Source organism: Mercenaria mercenaria, chromosome 6 (assembly GCF_021730395.1).
Source record: "Mercenaria mercenaria strain notata chromosome 6, MADL_Memer_1, whole genome shotgun sequence".
Taxonomy (NCBI): Eukaryota; Metazoa; Mollusca; class Bivalvia; order Venerida; family Veneridae; genus Mercenaria; species Mercenaria mercenaria.
Window position 1 is genome coordinate 47,591,891 of NC_069366.1, and position 20,904 is coordinate 47,612,794.

The 20,904-nt window shown below is 33.3% G+C and overlaps 1 protein-coding gene across 2 annotated transcripts in view; it reads right to left on the reverse strand.

Annotated features, from left to right (window-relative positions):
• LOC123548981 (uncharacterized) overlaps nt 1-17,278 on the reverse strand; it is a 44,903-nt gene extending 27,625 nt beyond the window's left edge. The window contains exons 1-5 of one of the 2 annotated variants that reach the window (XM_045336706.2): nt 16,838-17,278; nt 12,039-12,297; nt 4,343-4,412; nt 3,717-3,742; nt 248-328 (exon numbers count right to left, since the gene is read on the reverse strand). In XM_045336706.2, coding sequence (XP_045192641.2) covers nt 248-328; nt 3,717-3,742; nt 4,343-4,412; nt 12,039-12,297; nt 16,838-16,971 — 570 coding nt within the window. In that variant the 5' untranslated portion in view covers nt 16,972-17,278. The remainder of the gene's footprint in view (nt 1-247; nt 329-3,716; nt 3,743-4,342; nt 4,413-12,038; nt 12,298-16,837) is intronic. The other variant, XM_045336703.2, reaches the window with a different exon arrangement.
• Nucleotides 17,279-20,904: the final 3,626 nt, after the last annotated feature.

The window sequence follows — 20,904 nt, forward strand, 5'->3', positions numbered from 1 at the left end:
TACGTAAGAAAATTTACAACGACTAAACTTAAACAAACTTTATGATTATACAAGTGATGAAATCAATGGCATCTAAGCCATCATAAATGTCTTTTACAGTCAATACGAACTACGTTTTCACCTCAACAGGACTTTGTAGATACGTTAGAAAATTTACACTGACTAAACAAACTTTATGATTATACAAGTGATCAAAATGTGATGATTATTCAGAGAGGTTAAAGAAAAGAACACATGTATAACTAACCTGATAAGCAGAAGTCCTGAACTTGTTCCTCAGATTCATGCTAACGTCCTTGACCTGTTCTTGGAGACGCCGGAACTCAACCTGATCAAAATACCACAACTTTCCCATCATTTCGTTATTCTCACTAGCATAAAATTTGTGAAGAAATAAAACACACACTATTTCTTTCTGTGTTCTTTTGGGCTCCGCATATTATGAGAAAAACATTGTACTTAGACTTTCTGCCTAAACTCCAAATAAATTTTCAATTAAGATACCAAAACGTTCTTCACAATAGTGCTTATCTCCAGGTTTCTTAATAAACAGTGAGGTAAGTGTTCAGTGTATATATCAAATATCGAAGTATCCAAAACATCAGCTTTGAGATAAACGGTATCTTATCATTACAATACACAAATGACCATATTGTTCTGTTATTTCAATATGTATAATTGAAAAACCATTATGTATCGAAATTTATCACCACCATTGTTCATCTTTTATATAAAACTTCTATTGAAATTAAAACTTATATCCAGAGGTTCACAATACGTCAAAACATGTTCACAATTCATTCAAAGCTTTTAAAATCTCCGCATTTTTTAAGTGTCAACTAAAATAGTTTAAAAAGTTCATCTCATGCGGAGAATTTGCGTCATATTATACTGTTAATGACACCTTCAATCGAAAAAGATCTCGGTTAGTTATGAACATCAATATAAAATTGATTGATAATATCCATTTGGCACGTACCATGTTTAATCAGAAAAAAATACGATTGTATTTAATCCGCAAAATCATCACACAACTAAACATAAACTTTAAACGAATCCGCAATATACGGGTTTTTCAAAACGGTTTAATCTGTATTTCAAACGTTGTCATAGCTAAGTCAGCCATTTCTCTTTCGATATTCTTTAAGACCTTTTTTGAAAGAAAAGTCTATATTTAGTCTCGGTTATTTGAAAGTGTAATGAACGTAAGACCGTATCATTTTCACAAGAGATCGTCTATACCTAATTACCACCGAAGCGTGTGAAACCTTAAAGAAAACAAAACTGGCCTTTTCTATTCTTAATTTTTAAATGCTACACTTTAATTATAACTACTTCATAGTATTATAGGAAAGAAAATATTTCAATACTGTGAAAGGTGCGTTTGTGTTTACAAGACCGTATCTCCTTTGAACAGGATCGATCATTTCTGAAGATTTAATCGATATCCTCGTGGTTTAACATGACAGTTAAAAATGCTCTATGATCTCTGATATAATACCGGATAAGCGATTTCACAAATACTGTATAAAAAAGGAAACGCGATCAATCAAACACTTTCCTTATCAAAGACGAAGAAATGAAAGTTTAGGAAAATGCATGTATGGTGCATATCCTTAGGTTCACGGGGCCAATTCAACTGTTATTTGATCCTACATTTTAAACCAACACATGCAGTTTATCTTTTTTTTAATAAATATAGGGGTCAAATCGTACACTATCTGTAAAGAGAGTTATTAAGGCTGGCTTTTTTTTTAATGTAGTGATGGGGGGTTATGAAATGAAATCTTGCGATCGTGGAGACACCACGGTCGGTCGCTACACTCCTTTCCTATTGGTTTCTTAAAGAATAGCCTCCGTTTGATTAATAATTCCGCGAAATCCGGCGCTTGTAGCCAATTCCAAAGGACTCGATATAACCAAGCCTACTATTTTTTTGTGTTTGCGTTCCATGCGCTCAAACGATCTTCGTGTAGATTTAACCACAAGTAATTTTTTCTTGTGCATTTGAATCTAAATAATGATACCAAGTGTAAATAAAATTGGGATGGGAACAAAAGTTATGTGTCAGACATGAAAGTGATATACAATCTTAGGAGTCACCAAAGACAACAGGTTACTCTATATTTTGACCATCTAGTACTTGACATTGAAGACGAGATAATGAGTTCTGCTCTAGTGTTCTTAACATGTTACATGATAATGAGAACTTGTACCAAGTTTAGATTACACCGAAGTTGTAAAATAATGGCCTGGACAAGAAGATGTCCGGAACGAACAGATGGACGGACCTGGTGATTTCTAAAGTAATTTTTTCCAAAAAGCATGTTTTCTGAATGTAGATTAACTGTAAATGAATTACTTGTCTTAATCATCAACAGTATGTGTAAGAGTATATGTATTTTCACATTGCATGTTTTGTTTCTAGTCTTAATTGGTCGCAGTTATTTTTTTATTTTTTTTTTTTTTGCTTTATTTTTTTTTTATTTCATTGCAATTTCTTGCTGAAATTTTGCATAACGTATGATCTTCGTTTTAGTAGGATTGACAGTATTCTGTTAGAATAAGAGGCCGGGATAGGAATATCAACCCTATGATTTTTTTTTTTTCATTTCTACAGGAAAACCAATTGCTAAGGCCAGTTTTTAGTTCCTTGATGGTTTTATTTCTGACACAAGATTTGCTGCAAATAGTTTGAAATATGTTCCTAAGTCGTTCACATGAATTTCACAGCTCGAAAATGTAACAACTTTGCTATATAGTCATGCAAGATGCATTTTTGCCAAATTACTTTGGAAACAGGCCAGTAGAGTTAGAGGAATTTCCCGTAGGGCCAAATAAGGAAGGCAAGCTCTGCCCAAGCAGCCTTATTTTTTTGTTTCAAAATAAGATGGCTTTAGCAACTGTTTTAGTAAGGCTAATTTCGTGAAATAATTTCTTAAAAGAAGAAGTTTAAAAAGATATGAAGTCTGCACGTTTTTCTATTTTTAGCTAAGAATTTGCAATCAAATGATCGACTGTAAAGTAATTTCAAATCAGACCGAACTTAAGGGAGGAGATGTCGTTTTTTTCTGTTTTAAGCTCTTGCGGCCATGCTTTTTGATGAACTCAAATTATAATCTAGAGCAATCATGGAATGACAATTGGTCACCCAAGATTTTTTTGTGTGAACATTTTTTTTCGGCGTAGCTATATAACATGGCTTTTGACCCATATTTAAGAGCAATCGGGGTACGGAAAAGTTGAAAAGTCTTTGATAACACCGAGTAACAAAAAATATATATTAAATAGAGGATATTAATTAGCTTGGGTACAAATTCTGAGATGATTTATTTTAATTTCAATTTTTTAGTTAATCCACAATCGATGGACAACGGACAGCGGACGGCGGACATTGGGCGACGGGAAAAAGCTCACACTGAGCTCTAACCGTATGCACAATGGCGGTGATTTTGCCATACATATAATTTATTGTGCATAACAGTCAGCTATTTTAGCCATTGTGAAATATTGGACAATGCTTTTGACTTGATGATAACTAATGACAGGTATTGTTATATAATTAGAATTTAAAAAAAAAATGTCACAGGTGCAAAATTACATGATCATACTATCCAAGTATAGATATATCATTGGCACTGATCATGTGACAGAATACAGTGAGTGTCCATTACAAACGGAGATAAAAAATACTGTTGTATCATATGTATGATTACCTTTGTCATCGAGTAGAAGTCTTCTGCTGCAAAGAAGAGAAGAATATACTATTATACAACACTGATGTACCTTAAACCAATTACGTTTTCCTACTTTATCAAATATCTGAAATAGCCGACAGTTTTAAAATCTGAAATATAAACACGGTCGTGGTTCCACTAAAAATATTTCTACATTTCGAATTTAATCCACATTTTAATTTTCTCGATTCCACATTCCGACAGTTTCAATTTACTGTCGATGTACTAGTATATTCGAAAAGACTTGTTAGTTTACGCAAACTTTTTTGTATTTTTTAACTTAAATGTGAATCACCAGTTCGGGCAGTACATGATTCGGTGAATACCTTGAGCAATGATCCGACGGGTGAGAAGACTATAAACCCAGGGGGTGCGAGTTCGAGTTTTGGCGAGGTGAATGTTCTTCGTGGCGATTTGACATAAAACGCCTGAAGTCATTCGTCCTTCACCTTTGAATCATGTGAGGGACCTCATTAGTTACTTGCGAAAAATAGATATGTACTGGTACGGAATCCTGGAAGTGCTGGGTAGTTTAAATGACAGCCGTTATACAAATGAAAGATAAAAATATAATAAAGATATGGATATCAATCAAACAAACCAACCTTTAACCAGTGCCTCATGTTTCTTCTCATCATTTGCACCCGACACCCAGCCAATATTTTGCAACGTGCTCTGAAACCGTAAAGGAAACGTATATACCTATTTTGATTCACCACTGTGAAGAGCTTTTGGGTCGTGCTTTAGGCAGGATTCTATAAAATACTACTTACCTTCTTTACTTTGACATCAGAGACGCCAACTATTTCAAACTGAAGTTTAGTTCTTACTGCCAAATGTAATGGTACACCGGTCGACATTGGCCGGATGTTATCTTTCCCACACCATATAAACGACTGTATCCCCCGCTTCCTCTTGCGAGTGATCAAAACAATAAAAATGACACGGAAAGTGTAAGAATCGTTATTAAATTCATTATTTGGCTTTACACGCATGTGTTTTTAAATTTAAACGATAAGTCTAACATAAATATGTGTATATGATGATATAATAGATGAAACTGACAGGAAATGTTTAAAAAATTTTGACTGATCACACTCATTGCATGAAAATTCACTCGACCAAGTCAGGAAATTGATGAATATCACGCCAAATTGTTTTGGTAATCCAATTATCCATGATGTTTCTGTAACAAGATTCTTACTCCATAAATGTATGTAAATAAAATGTTTTGTTTCTGTTGCGTTTTTGAATAAAATTAATTGTTATCTAGTGGGTAAAAAAAACATTTCTTTTATGCCGACTTGCCAATTTTGTATTTGATCTGAATTCGTATTTGCGAGTGTTTACTGTATTCCATCTTGCGGGGTACAAAAGGCGATTTAGGGTCCTTAAAATGCGCAAATGAATAAAATATGCAAACAAAATTGTTTCTTTTGATCAGTCGTAAATGTTTATAAATGTCATTAAATGTCGAACCAAACACCTCCCCCCCCCCCCCTCCCCCGCCCCATGCGATGTTTGCGTGTTTGTACAAACCCATTGGGGGAGGTTGGATTCGAGTGTCTGTGACTCGTATCCTACTTAATTAAAAAATTTAAATTTGAATGCTTCGGGCATCGTTTACATGAAAGTGTTCAGAGTTGGCTTAACACATATACTATCATAAAATACGAATTAGAAACTGAAGTATACACAAGGTCCTACCATGTCTTGCAAGAATTAAACCCGTTGATTCCCTTGGAAATCACACGAAGAAATGTTACCTTACGATTTCAAAATATCGATGAAAAATGAGACAGGAGAGGACTATAGATTGCCCCGTCGTCTGTCTGCCCGTCTACAAGAAAATGATCCTCTGATTTAAAAACAAACAAAACTATTTCACCCTAAGTACCCTGCAAAATGAACGTATAAATAGAAAAGGATAACGAATACATTATCGGAAAAGTCGATTAAGTCCTTATTAATAATTCAGAGTTAACTCATGGTAAATCAGTCAAACAAAATTCAAAAGTAGACAAAATATTTGAATGGCCTAATGGTTTAACTATCCGATTCCCGTTTCTCAATAATAAAATAAACATGTTTATCGTTATAAAGTTTACTGGCTGTAAAAAATCAGATTGGCATGTAAAACCTTACAATCGTAAAGTAACTGATGATGTGGAGGATGAGAACTAACTATTTATCTAAAGGCAGACATAATTTTTTACAGAAAACAGCCATTTTTTAAAAAAGCATTCTTTTTGTAATTGTTCATAAAGTCAGAAAATTTGAGAGTATTTGTATATTTAAAATAAAAATTCATCTATTTATTAGATATATAGCTTGGTCAACAAAATGAGCCTTAGTTCTACCGAACTTGCCATTGAATGAAAATTGAATACCTAGGTATGAGAAGTAGTCAACAATTTCTAAAATTTTACCCTTAAATTGAAATACTGAAGCATTACGCATCCCTCTTTATTTTTCCAAAAATATGACAACTTTAGCCCCTATGGGGTGCAATACTCTGAAAATAGCATTAAGGCTGAATGGAGGTCATTAGGGGTCTCTGTAATGTGACTGTGTCATCAGCATATAATAGCAAAATATAACTTGAAGAAGAAAATTTCAAAATCGTTATCACTTAACATATGACTGCATTATCAGAAATAACTGAAGACATGAAATTTACTAGACATAAAGCTATTAATCATTCCAGAATAAAGAAAATAGAACAGGAGAGAGATTTTCACCTTGTCTAACTCCTGTATCACAAAAATTCAGATAGAGTATTGTTTGTTTTTACAAAGACTTCGCTTTATCATACATGTTGAGATAATTTTAAAACATTCCCATCAATATTGTAATTTAAAATCTTTCGCCCCCAGAGCAATACGATTGACTGAGTTGAGGGAATTTTGGTCATCCACAAAAGCACAGTACAGTTTTTTATTATTGACAAAATAATATCTATTAACAATTGTAAAAAATATATGACCAAGGGCTATTATGTTTTCTAAATCCAGCATGTTCTTCAAACAATATGTTATTGACCTCAAATGTGTTTAACCTAGTGTTTTATAAAGATCTGAACAACTTTCCAAAACAGCTTAATATAGTTATGCCCCTGTAATTGTCAGGGTCATTAATGGTACTCTTGTTCTTGTACAAGGTTAAAAAACACCATTACTCCAGATATCGGGGAAAATACCCGACAACGCGGACGACGGACACAGGGTAATCACAAACCCTTTTAGAGCACTTCTTGCTCAGGTGAGGTAATAAACCCTTACCTCATTTTTTTCCCTCTAATAGCACTTTGCTTTTTAAAATGGGGACCTTTTTCATCCGCAGATGTATTTTCAGTAAAATAAGACAAGGTTTATGTTAAATTTTAATGTGTTTATGGCAAATAGAAAGACAAAAGTAAAATAAAGCTGTTAACTGTGCGACGCTGTCAAGAAAGCGATCCACAAAGGATTAGTGGATTCAATCTGGCGCCGTTTCACCCCATTTACTGTTCATATTTTCAACCTTATTAATTGCAGTTGCGATTATATATTGGTTTAAATGGTTTGAAATTTTAGAAAATATAGTCTTGTATGCGTCACATCGTCGCATTACGGTCTCATGATGGTGAACATTTATGCCAAGTTATTTCAAAATCCCTTAATGCATAAAGTTATAGCACTGACACGAAGAAAACAGACCATGTTTCACCTTTAAGTGTAACTTTAAAAAGAAAAAGGAAGTAATAAGATGGACATTAACTACATATGGCCGGTGTTTGTATGAAAACTTTGAGAGAAGTAGGGGCAAAAAGATTGAAGTAATTGCACGCCCAAAAATATATGAGGACACATATACAAACGATCGAAGGGACGAACCGCATGGTGACGATTGATACCCCCCTCCTTTAAACATTGTTTGCGGGTTCTAAATATGAAGAAATGCTACAGGAGCTGGGAAACGCGATTTTTTTTAAAGGAGTCACTCACAAAAGGCATACAGTCTTTCTACCAAACTCGCAAGCACTTGTACAGAATTAAGCAAGCATGCATACAGTCAGGAAATAACACTGAATCTTCTTTCCTTTACGGTTATAAAAAAATTCGAGAATTTATCATTGGTTTTATTTCATTTTAAAAACCCTAGTATTGTTTCTTTATCCATGAAACAGTGGAATTTACATATAGGTTATTCTCCAAGCAAGAAAATAAGTACTTTTGACGCCGACAATGTATAATTTCTTGACAAAATCAGTGATCAATCGATTTTTTTGCTATAATTCTATCTGTCATCAGACTAGCACATTATATACAGAAACAAGTCATGTTTAGCTTGTAATAAAATATATATATATACCTTTAGAGCAAATCAGTCATTTTAAAATGCTGTTTTTCAACTTTTAGCTGTCAGTTTATTGTTTTGATCACTCGCAAGAGGAAGGGAGTAAATACAGTCGTTTATAGGGGGTGTTTCCTATACTGTCGCATTCTAAACATTTTGGAATATATCTCGTAACTTCCTATACTAATTATGAAATTAAAACTATTCAACACCGCGTAATGATATCCATATCAACCAAAGTTAAAAGATAACTTATTACATATGTGTAAATTTATAAGCAGGTAAGCATACATATTTTCATTCAAAATTTCAAGCAAAGCGGAATTTTGAAGAGCTTTCAAGTAGCTGTAAATTTATAACGCCTCTTGATTGTTCATAGAGTTTGTTAACTTACGACAGTTTTTATTGTTTCATCCTTGATGTGCGTATTTTATTGCTAATACATTGATAAAAACTTCATGACGGGGGTATAAGTAAAGCGAAAGCTTCTTCAAAAGTCTGAAATTAATTCTTATTTATTATTTTATGAGCATTATCTAAACTTTCTCTTGGTGCAAGTACACACAATGATCTACCGAGAAAGTGTTCATAACGATTAAAGTTACCAGAGAAGTCTGAGCTCCAAAACATTAAAAGAGGGTCTATGTCATTATCAAATCCGCTTTTAAAGCTGTTAATACTTTACTTTCCTTTTTGACAGAGAGTCGATGCTAACCCATGAGTATGACAGCGGGTGATGAAGATATATATGAAAATCAAATGAAATACCTTTATTCACAACAGCACATACCGAGACAGTTGTGTGCTTTGAGCACGGACAGTCTTGTTTTATCTTGGATAACATATTTTAACTTTGTTAAGGTATCTTAGCTCTCGTTTGTATCGATATCTGATTAATTCTTATATCTACAAAACCTTGGACTTTTGTGGCTTTGCTGAGATATGCTTTCACAGAAATGCAAACATTCAAACTGGCTGAAATTCGTATTTGGAACATCGAAGTTAGTATATATGTGAAGATGTATTTGTTCTATTTAGTCAGCTGATTATTACGAATTCATTTATTTCATTTGCAAAACTGTCAGTTGTTTCCGCTTACAGTTTCATATTGCAAGCGCCTGGTTATGTCTTTCTGGTACTAATTTCTGTAATCTTTCTACATAATCCTAAGCACCGAAAAACTTTTAAAACATAAATTCAAGACAAAAAAAAATACATGTCATGTTGGCAACTATTAAAAGGAAGATAAAAATTCTTCATATGATTAACGGGAAGAATTTTAACCACTGCTTTTCATTTCATTTCATTCCGCCCGGCACATATCCTCGATGTCTATGCATAAAATTGAACAGTGTTGCTGAAGAAATTCATTTAATTATTTGACCAATGCTTTTTAAAAAAATATATATATATATGCATTGTTAAAAATACTTGATGGAATTCTAGCTTTTTACGCACAATTCAAGGTGTTTATATTCAATTTGAACATGCACGCAATTTTAGTGTTTTTGCTACATATATAATAGATGTTGGTTTTATCTTCTAGTTTCGCATATTTTAAAATAACAGATTGTAATATTCGTTAAAAATCAAAGACAGACATTCTTGACGTCATAGCTGTCCAAAATGATACACACTTGGACTGCCAAAAGCCTCACATGTCTATAAGCAAGAAGCTTGCAGACCGGTGAAATATAAAAAGTACACCCTTGAATTGATTGCAAATCAGTTTACAATGGCAGCTTGTCATCTCGTACCTAGCCCAGTGATTGTTATCAAATATAATAATACTTAAACGAGACTATAAGTTAAATTTGTACAATCATGGGGATGCACTAAATAAATAACCTGCTACTCAAACTAAATAATTTTCTTTTTGACATGTTTTCTATATAATCATTTATGTCATTATATTGTTTATTTTCTTTTTATGGGATACGTCTATGGGACTTAAGAGTTTATTAAGGATGATAATATCTTTATCTATGCAAATCTCTCAGCATGTGGTATCAAATGTTTTAAATTACTAATTAGAAAACGGTCGTCAGTTTCAAATACTCCCCGAACAAATAGTCCGTTGTTTAAAAGTATTGATCAATAAATGAAAATTAATCCATTAAAACTATAATGAAATATAACCAGATTTATTAATTGATTAAACATCAATAAATAAGGAACATGTTAAATTGCAAAAGTTAATAGGATTAGATTTAAGTCATTATGAAGGGTGACCTTATTCTAGTGGTATTTTTATTTAACATTAATGTGACTTTGGCCATGGTTGAATGTACTCTAGTGAACACTTCAGAAATAAATGTCATACAAAATATATGTATTAGTATTCATTTGAAGACAGCTGCTAATAAAGAGAGCATATCATCACAAGACAGTTACATATTCTTTTTTTAACCAACTTACTTCCCATATTTAAAAAAACCCAATACAACTCAAACTTCAAAGTCGTGTGTTATACAGTATTGAATGCATGCATTTATTCTTAGTTTGAATGCATTTGCTTTGATGGGTTGTATTAAAGGGAATTGCTGTTCATGATTTGCAAATTTCTCTTTACATGTACTTTGAAAGCTTGCTCTATTTGACAGTATGGAAGGTATTACCCGCCATAAAACAAACTGCAAATTTACATAGATTGGTAATTCTGAATTCCATGAACCAAGATGACAGCTTTTAACTTCCATGTAGATCAACTGGATGTTACTACTCCAGAATTCGAGTTTACATATACGCAAATCACAATTTCTTACTCCCCTGTATAAAACTTGCTCATTTGCATATTTCAGATTGGTAATTACAATTTCCATCCACCTACATGACAACTTTTAACGTTACTTAATCCTTAGCCTGCTGGCGGCAAATGATTCTGCCTTTGCGACCAGTGCAGACCAAGATCAGCCTGCATATCCGTGCAGTCTGATCATGGTCTGCACTGTTCGCTATGCAGTTAGTAAATTTTCAGTGAACACCCCTTTGAATAATAAATGGTATTGCCCAAACTGAATGATGGATCAGTCCATTTTAGAAATTTAGCAGGCTAAGGGTTAATAGAATTTTGCAACTAGAATACTGCAAATCACGTTCACTCAGATGGAAGAGGTTGTCTGCCAGTACATGCACATTGCTTAACGATATTATCACTTACATTTCTAGCTTCTATTCAACTTCTAAATAACATGTATAATGCTTAGAAAAATTATCTAAATTGCATTCTTGATTACATTCTTGATTAAGAGTATCAAGTCATATTCAGAATGTCATGTCACATTAGGAATAACATGTCATATTAAGAACGTAATTAAGAGTGTAAGTTCTCATTTTGACTGTCTTGTCCCATTATGAATATAAACTGGAATGTAATGTCATATTAAGAATTTAATGTCACATTAAAGTGGCATGTCACATCAACAAAGTCATTAAGAATGTAACTTAGATAGCCTAATGTTTTAAGCATTACAGATATTTCATTTAATTCAGCCACATGGAAGTCTGGGGGTGTCATCTAGGTGCGTGGAATTTGTAAGTACCAATTTGAAATATGTAATTTTGCAATTTGTATTATGGCGGATAATACCTTCCATATTACAGGCTGTGTTTTTTTCATATTAACTTGAAAGCATTTTTGCAACATCATTATTTAAAATCATACGTACTCACATACGCTATTCAAACCCCTTTGAAATTTTCAAACACACTATAATTAATCTAGCTCACTTTAAATAGTCGGCATTTTGCTAATAATGTGATTAATATAAAATAAAAACTTATTCTAATTTTGGTTCTTTATTGCAAATTGAGTAAATGCAGATGAATGCTTGCACAAAACGACACACACGGAGATAACCAGTCGGAAGTCTACATTAGATTTAAATCAGTTTCTATCCTTAATGAAAAGCCGTCACCTTTGTGCTGAAAAATTACAGTAATGACGGAAAATTAAATACTCACCATGTCAAGTCTAGAAAATCCATTTTTGCCCGTGTCATTTTTCCATTTCTGCCTCATCTCCTCTTGATTGTTGTGCATATTCACTGCATAATCACCGTTAGTTTTAATAGTATCGTTTCCATTTGTTGCCCGATCGTTTCGCACCATTGTTTCAACAACTATCACATTGCTATCATTAAATTCCACTTTTCTAGCCGATCTTTTCATTATCTCTTGCGCCATCCCCTGTGTTCGAAACGCTGCACCACATGATCTGGACCTAGTTTTAGACAAACGGTACATTAACAATCTTTGGTCTGTCGGACCCGAAACCTTCGGGGACCTTGGGCTATATGAAATCAAAGCCATTACATATATACCCTTCTTAATCCCGTTATCTAAACCTGAGGCTCAAAGGTAAGAGTGTGGTAAGCAGGGGTTCCTTATTCCATATTGATTAGTAATTGAACATTTTTAATAATCCATGACACTACGATATCTGCCCTAAGATCAAAATATTTGTTTCTCTTTTTCTCTCTCGACGGTTCAATATTTCAGTTTTCTCTTCAAAAGTATACATGCAGTCTTCGACAAAAAAGATACACTTGTTTCATTTTCAATAAAGTCCATTAACAATCTTCCGAACGAAAACGCGGAATAAAGCAGTAAGACCAAGTAAGATTTTACGATATTCCTGTTCATTCATTAGTCTTCTGTAGAAATTTTAGCTCGAGTCTTGTGCGAATTGAGTTTGAATCAACAGATTTCTCTCTGATTTGTTGGTAAAAACATTATTAAGACTTGTAATGTCCGTGTTTAAAGAACATCGCACTGCCATAGATCCAGTCCGCAGTTCGTTATGTCAATAGTTAAAGCAAAATATTGCATTTTAACAAATTTCTGACCGTTATTTTAGCTTTATAACCAAAACTGAAGTTCATTTCTTAAACTAACGCCGATATTCTTTACCAAAATCAAAGTCGTGTAAATCACAAATGTCTATATTAAATGACTTTTACATCAAAGGTTTTCGATTACGACATTATCTAAAATTACTTTAAATAATTCAAAACCAAATAATAACTGTCCTGGGTTTTAAAATGCTTTCATTGTTAATAAACGCTTTACTTATATTGGATCACAAATTGGACTGATATTAAAGAAAGACCTAATTCCGTTTTGAAACGTTTCGCTTATTATTAAAATCTTATATCCAATTTAAACTGTGGAAATAGCCTTGAATTAAATTTTGTCACAACTTAATACATTTTATATTCATTTTTAATTCAACTTTGAAGAAGCACTGATTTCACGCGGGCACGCACATCGGTATTTGATTTTAAAATGTCCATTAGATTTTTAAAAAACACGGAGAATATTTGCATTAATGCTCATCCCTTTTAAAAATTTTAATATATTCTACCATGTTTCTGTATTCTGAAATATATCATTTATATAAACGACAATATTTCATTGGTCCTAGTACAATACAAATGATCAATTCTTTTAAAATATGTTTAGCACATTCCGGTATTGACAATGCCAAATGGAAAAGTTTATTTAATGTTCGTATCAAACCCTTCTCAAAGTTTTATTTGTATTTAACAGAATCAATAATTGATCGGAACTTAAAACATTAACCCCCACTTAGCGGAAACGAAGAAATTATGGTTGCTTTCAAAATGTTTGTTTAATAACGACAAAAACTGCCAGTACACGAGCTATAAATTTACATTGAACATTAAAAATATGAATAAAAGTACCCTTTGAAAAATGTTGTTAACATGTTTTCGTCATTCAATATTGAATTGCCGTTTCAGTTTTCATATTGTGTTTGTTGTTTCTTCAAATCAAACGAAGGAAACTTCGATCATACATTTCTTTGGAAAATTTATGAAATAGTCAATCTGAAAGGTAAACATCTAGGCCATATTGCTTCGACTGTCCAGAACTGTATTCTAACAAGGGTGTCATAGTCTCAAAATACGCTCGTCGAGAGCTTGTTACAAGAAAGGTTTTTGCTGCAGAACTGCACAAATATTCATATTATGACAGTAGCTTCAAAAATACGAAAACAAGGGCTATCGTTAAAAACTGGATGTGCCCAAATTGCATATTTGTTTATGGATTATATATAAAAATTTAGTTTTGTAGTCTCTAGTCCCCGTTTCCCACACAAAAAGTCTTTGGGTCGTATCAAAGCAAAAGCTCCGCAAAAATTGTCACATTTTGTATCTGACATTTAACCTCTAAGTGTGACCTTGACCTCAGACCTAGGGACCTGGATTTTGCGCATAAAACTCCGTCTTATGGTGGTGAACAATTACGCCAAGTTACATCAAAATCACTCCATGCATGAAGAAGAAATGCTCCGGACAAAGTCGTCATTCTTGTATCAAAGTGTGACCTTGACCTTAGACATAGGAACCTGGTTCTTGCGCCTGATACTCCGTATCATAATGGTGAACAATTGTGCCAAGTTACATCAAAATACCTCCATGCTGGAATAAGAAATGCTCCGGACAAAGTCATTCTTGAATTTGACCTTTAACCTCTAAGTGTGATCCTGACCTTAGACATAGGGACCGGCTTTTTGCGCATGACACTCCGTCTCATAACAGTGAACATTTGTGCATAGTTACATCAAAATCCCTTCATGCATGAAGAAGAAATGCTCCTGACAATGTTTGTGGAGACCGCCCGCCTGCCAAGGGCGTTCCCATAATATTTCATTAAAGTCTCATACATATGCATACAGATTTAAAAAAAAACACAACATGTCACATACAACATACAATATGCTATATGGTCATTCTTTTAAAGGCTATGATCACGTTTAATTGTAGATAAAAAAGGTATTATCATTACTTTATTTGCACTGTTTAGAGGGTATAAACGAGACAAAAGAACGACAGGGTATAGTTTATTATAATACAATGCAATGATGTCTCTGGGCTAGAGATATGGAGCATCTAGTTTTGTAACGGATAATGCTGCTGCATTCTTCTACTTTTTGTAACAAAATATTTCACTATTTGGCAAAAACATCTAGAATGCATATGTTTCCTTTGCTAACTTTGTAACTAGATAAATTAAACCTATCCCAAATTACCCAATTTTAAGTAATACAACATACTTTTTAACAGCTAAGCGTATACCTTTACTATTATTAGAGAATAATACCTTGATGAAGACAACCATTCATTCTTATCATTTTTATTCTGTCATAACATAACTTCATAATTATTATGTTGATCAAAATGAGATGCCCTAAGAGTTTAAAGGTCGGAATTACGTATATAGCTGCAGCCGAAACTGTTAAGAAAAGTTAAGCAAACAAATATAACAGTCAATTTAAATACGCGTATCAGCTATGTATACATGTGTAATAAAATGGTAAGTCCCTAGTCATCAAAAGTTAGGACAATCACTCTTTTATGATAAAAAGAAACAGCATCTCATTGCTTTTATTGCCGAAACAAATTCGTTTTTTATTGGCAATTTGTACCATTCTCACTCCATCTTAAGTATATGAGATATTTTGCAACAATTTAAATAACTAATATTCATTTTTTTGTTGGGGGCGAGGAGGGGGGAGGGGGCGGTGAGATGGGAGGGCAGAGTTGGGTTTAAGTAACCTGACAAAGGGAGCAGTAGTCAGGTGTGAATATGATGATGGTCGGCAGCTTAACCATGAGTTGCGGGTTCGAACCCCTGCTGGTGTTACGATCACACCTCATAAGTCACTATTTGCCAATTTTCCAATAAGCAAGCTCGAACGTATAGTGAAAGTCTTCTTTTCATTGGAGCATGAGTTAATAATTATGAATTAAATAACCTCATACACGTGTGAGCCTTTGTGTCTCTATTAAGGCTAAAACATTTGACTATCGAAAAGTTACCATTTACCAGACGTAAAAAAATGGTACTGTTAGTACATTGTCAAATAAATTTTGAATGCCTTTGTTATATATATATGAGGAATGTCCGCAGAGGAGAATAATAACACTAAAACTTACATTTAACTCATTTAAATACAATGACACATGAGTATAAGAAAAAAGATAAGTACAAAAATGCATGAACATTTTGTTAAGAAAGAAAGATATTTACTTGTAAAAAATATGATGAATGTTTAGTTGAAGATATCCCATGTAATCGAACCCTCTAAGGGCTTTTTCTTCAAATTGCAAAAATCTAAGTTTTCATAATTCAGCGTTATTACATAAAAAAATGTTTTATTATAAACATAAATGATGCTTAAACAAATACCTGTTCTTGAACTTGTCAAAGGTATTATTAAAATGACCAAAGAAACAATTTACAGACAAAAATGCTAAGTTAGAAATCTCTTGCTTTAAATGTCTGTTCTCCATAATATAACATTTTCAAGTTTGCTTGAACTATTTTGTTACGTGTTGTTTTTTTTTGCGTGAATTGAAAATGAAAACTAAACACGACTGAAAAAAGAGAAATGATTAACCCTTACACTTGAAACATTGCTATATAATATTTTCGACTTTACATGAACGGCACTCAAAGTATATTTTGTTACGTTTTGTGTTATTGAAAATGAAAACTAAACTCGACTGAAAAAAGGAGAAATGATTAATCCTTACAGTTAAAACATTGCTACTCTCTCATAAAAAATCATACATATATACAAATATAAATATATACAAACTAAAACACGTATTGCATCCGGAGCAACATGTAAAATGTCAACAATATAACTGAAAAAGTATTTTCAGAAAGAGTAAGTTTAAAACCATCCATGCAATTAGACCTTTAAAATTGCTTGAAAATGACAAAATCCTTACCTTTGTCTTGAACATCTGTATTTAACCGGTTCTTCACCCCTCCTCTTTCCATTAGTTACAGGCCAGAACTTCTTATAAGCCGTCGACATCAGGTCTTGCGTTAATAACGTTTCACTCATATACATTGAGCCCATTATTTCTGCAAGCAAGTGCTTAACGTGTTTGTCAATTACAAGAATCCAAATCCGATTTTTAAACGAAGGTCATTCACTATTAAATTTTTTACATCTTATCCTCTGGACAAACAAATTACATTTCTTTTTTCTCACATTGTTACTAAATACATTAGTCCTATATAAACACGCGGCTTTTAAGATCTTTATCCGTTTTGTGAATGTTATATGAACTCTGAGCAATACGGTTTGATCTTCAAACAAAGATATTAATGAAGTACCAGTTCATGGATACTTTAAATTTCAAATTCTTTGTGTTTAACAATCTCTAATGAAATCATTGCGCTAAATCTACAGCAACTTATCAACATACGTCATCAAATATTTGAGCAATTATGTAAGTGACATGGTACATTTTAGCAATTATTTAAATAAGAATGCAATTAAAAATCCGTTTTTTTAAATACCTGACAACAATACAAATGTCTTCAAAATTAGGCCAGAAAACTACAATGAAGGTGGTCAAATCAATTATATATGCTATTTGAATTTTGTTTTTGTCCTTTCTTTCGGAAAATGTGATGTATTCGATAAAAAACGCGAGAAATGCAGCGATTAACTAATGACTAACAATTTCAATGGACAGCCAAAAAAGGTCTAGAAATGTAATCTCCCAAATTTTACATAGCTTAGGCACCGATTAAAACTTTCTTTGTCAATAAAAATTAGTCACCCTGATTCCGCACTGGTACGGTATTTGTCAACCGAAAAAGACTAAATATCTTAAAAGCTTTTTTCCCCTTGTATATTGTTTATATTGGAAATAAACAGTACATCCACTGACAAATAGTAAGCATTCTGATAATTCAAAAATACACTATAAACAAAAGTATTGATAACTCAATACTTTATTGCAGTTGTTTAACTTCCGAGCAATCCAACTTTTATCTGATAAAACACTGTAACTGCAAAACGTAATTAAATGGTCAATCCACAATATGCCAACATAACTGAACAAAACGTAACTTCTGATCTGTTATTGTATCAACTGTATAAAGGTAAACGGTGCCTTCAAATAAATTCACCACCACCTCCACAAGCCCTATCTCCGTTTTCCATTAACCGAGGCGTAAAGGTGATAAGTGTGATTCTTTAATTAATCTTTATTTGCTTTCACATCCTTTGGTAATAACATGTTTTTGAACTACATACTTACTTCTCTTTATTCCCCTTTTCACATTGTTTAAAATCCCGAAATAGACAATAATAACGAGCTATTTTACAGATTGAGAATTATTTTCTGTTTGAGAAAAAATGTCCAACCTCACATATGTAAACCCTTCATACTTTCATCACATTCTTTATGTGAAGAAGAGATTTCTTAAAATAAGTCGGCAGTTTATCGTTTCAGGTTGAACATTTAAATATTTCTTCTTATTGTCATAAAGATAAAGGCGCCACAAATAAAGAGAAATATATACAAATGATCGATAGGACAAATGCACACGTCTGACCCCGATGGTCGATGTTAAACAAGCAAAAACCATTAAATTATGCCCACTAAATATTTTGATTAATAGTCATAATCCACTTTCGATGTAATAAAGGATTATAGAAAAGTTAATTATATTTGATTTTTCTTCAAGTGTTCGATTAAAACCTATGCAGTTTGTAATATTCTAACATTAAAAATACCATTTCCCAGTTTTTAGAATGTTTATGTAAATAATAATACGATTTGATCACTTTGAAAATTAATGCACACTTATAAATGCGAAGAAATGTACTTAGCCCACCAATATGTTAATACAAAATACAAACAACCACTTAGTGATGATGAATATTTAATACCTGTTATATCATTATGAATTTACGAAAATTTACTATGTATGTTTGCTAAAATAAAATGCTCATACAACAAACAATACACGGCACTGTAAGACAAAACTTCATTCAAAAGGTGAATTCTCAGGAAAATTGAGATGTAAAAATAAATCGTTATCTCTAACGAGAATGTTGACGGCATCGTTAATTGAAATTGATTAAACGTGTTTTGGTGTGACACGGCGCATCCTTTCCTTAGGTTTGATATCGTGAGATTCGGTCCATTAACATTGATTGGATTCTAAATAAATCAATAAGCACATGATGATTGAATATTCTGATTGTGCAAGTTTTATCTAAAAGCAGAATTCATTTTACATCACAATCCATTACAATTAGTGTCAATGATGCCTTCTGCAGTGCGAAGTTGGTGCAATCTTATGCAAGGACAGCGGAAGATAACATTAAACAATGTTTGTTTGCAAGCTGATAAGTTAGTTTTGATTATGGCATGTGTCTAAGTTTTGATGACGGGTGAAGACACAAGGCGACTGTCTGGGTATTACACAAGCACGAGTTACATAGATAGAACCAGGCATAAACATGAAATAATTCCGCTCATCAAAAGGGATTCGAATCAAAAGTGGTGAGGCATAAGTCCGCAATCATTCGACCATAAAGACCCATCCATTAAAAACGTTCTCCGATATAGTATGACAAAGGTAAAAAGTGAATGAAGTATTGCCATGAAATACAAAGTCCCCTACTGGAAGGCACCTAATTTTCTCTACTGCAGTATAACATAATGAACTGATATCTGTCAATGATGTATAAACAATATTGTACTATATATACAATATGTTATAACAACACACTTGGATTTAAATGTGCATATATAAAAACCCAGTTGTTTTCATATTGAATTGTTTTGGCCGATTATAAAAAAGTTATCATATAAGTTATTTATAGTAACAACAAAGGGAAATTAATCCTAAAAAAAGTCCACAAGAAACCCTTTATCAGATACAGGCAGGTCAAAATACACCTAAAAATTGGATATAACATGCATGTTGTACCACAGAAAAGTGATCTCGATTTTTCTCTACCGCCAGTAATAAAAAAGTTACAATAAAATCTATTGATAGTAAAACAAAGGGACGCAATTCTAAAAGCAAGGGTGCCTCGTGGTGGTGACGTTTGGTCCAAGTTACATAAAAATCCCTCCATGCATGAAGAAGAAATCCTCCGTACAAAGTTATTCTTGAATTTGACCTTTGACCTCTAAATATGACCTTGACCTTAGACCTAGGGACCTGGTTCTTGCGCATGACAATCCGTTTTATGTTGGTGAACATTTGTGCCAAGTTACATTAAATCCCTCCATGCATGAAGAAAATGCTCCAGACAAAGTCATTCTTGTGTCTGACCTATGGACTCTAAGTGTGACCTTGACATTAGACCTTGGGCCTGGGTTCTGCGCATGACATGTTGTCTCATCCAGGGAAATATTTGTGCCAACTGATATCTAAATCCTGTTTTGCATGACAAAGTTATAGACCGGACAGGAAAAAAAATCCTATTGACCTTTGATCTCAAAATGGGACCTTGACCTTTAAGCTAGGGTACTGGGTGTTGCGCATGACATATCGTCTCATCATGGGGAACATTTATGCCAAGTAATATTGTAATCCCTTGATAGATGACAGAGTTCTGGATCGGACAGGAAAAAAACCTTATTGACCTTTGACCTTCAATTGTGACCTTGACCTTTGAGCTAAGGGTCCGGACTTTACGCAAGACATGTTGTCTCATCATGGGGAACATTTGTGCCAAGTAATATTAAAATCCCTTCATGGATGGCAGAGTTATGGACGGGACAGGAAAAAAACTCTGTTGACCTTTGACCCCCAATTGTGACCTTGACCTTTGAGCTAGGGGTTCGGAATTTGTGCATGACATGTCGTCTCATCATGTGAAACACTTGTGACAAGTGATATTAAAATCCCTTAATGAATGTCAGAGTTATGGACCGGACACGAAACAGACCCTGTTCATGCTTTGTTAACATTTGACTGCTAAGTGTGACCTTGACCTTTGAGCTAGGTGTCTGAAAGTTGCGCATGACACATC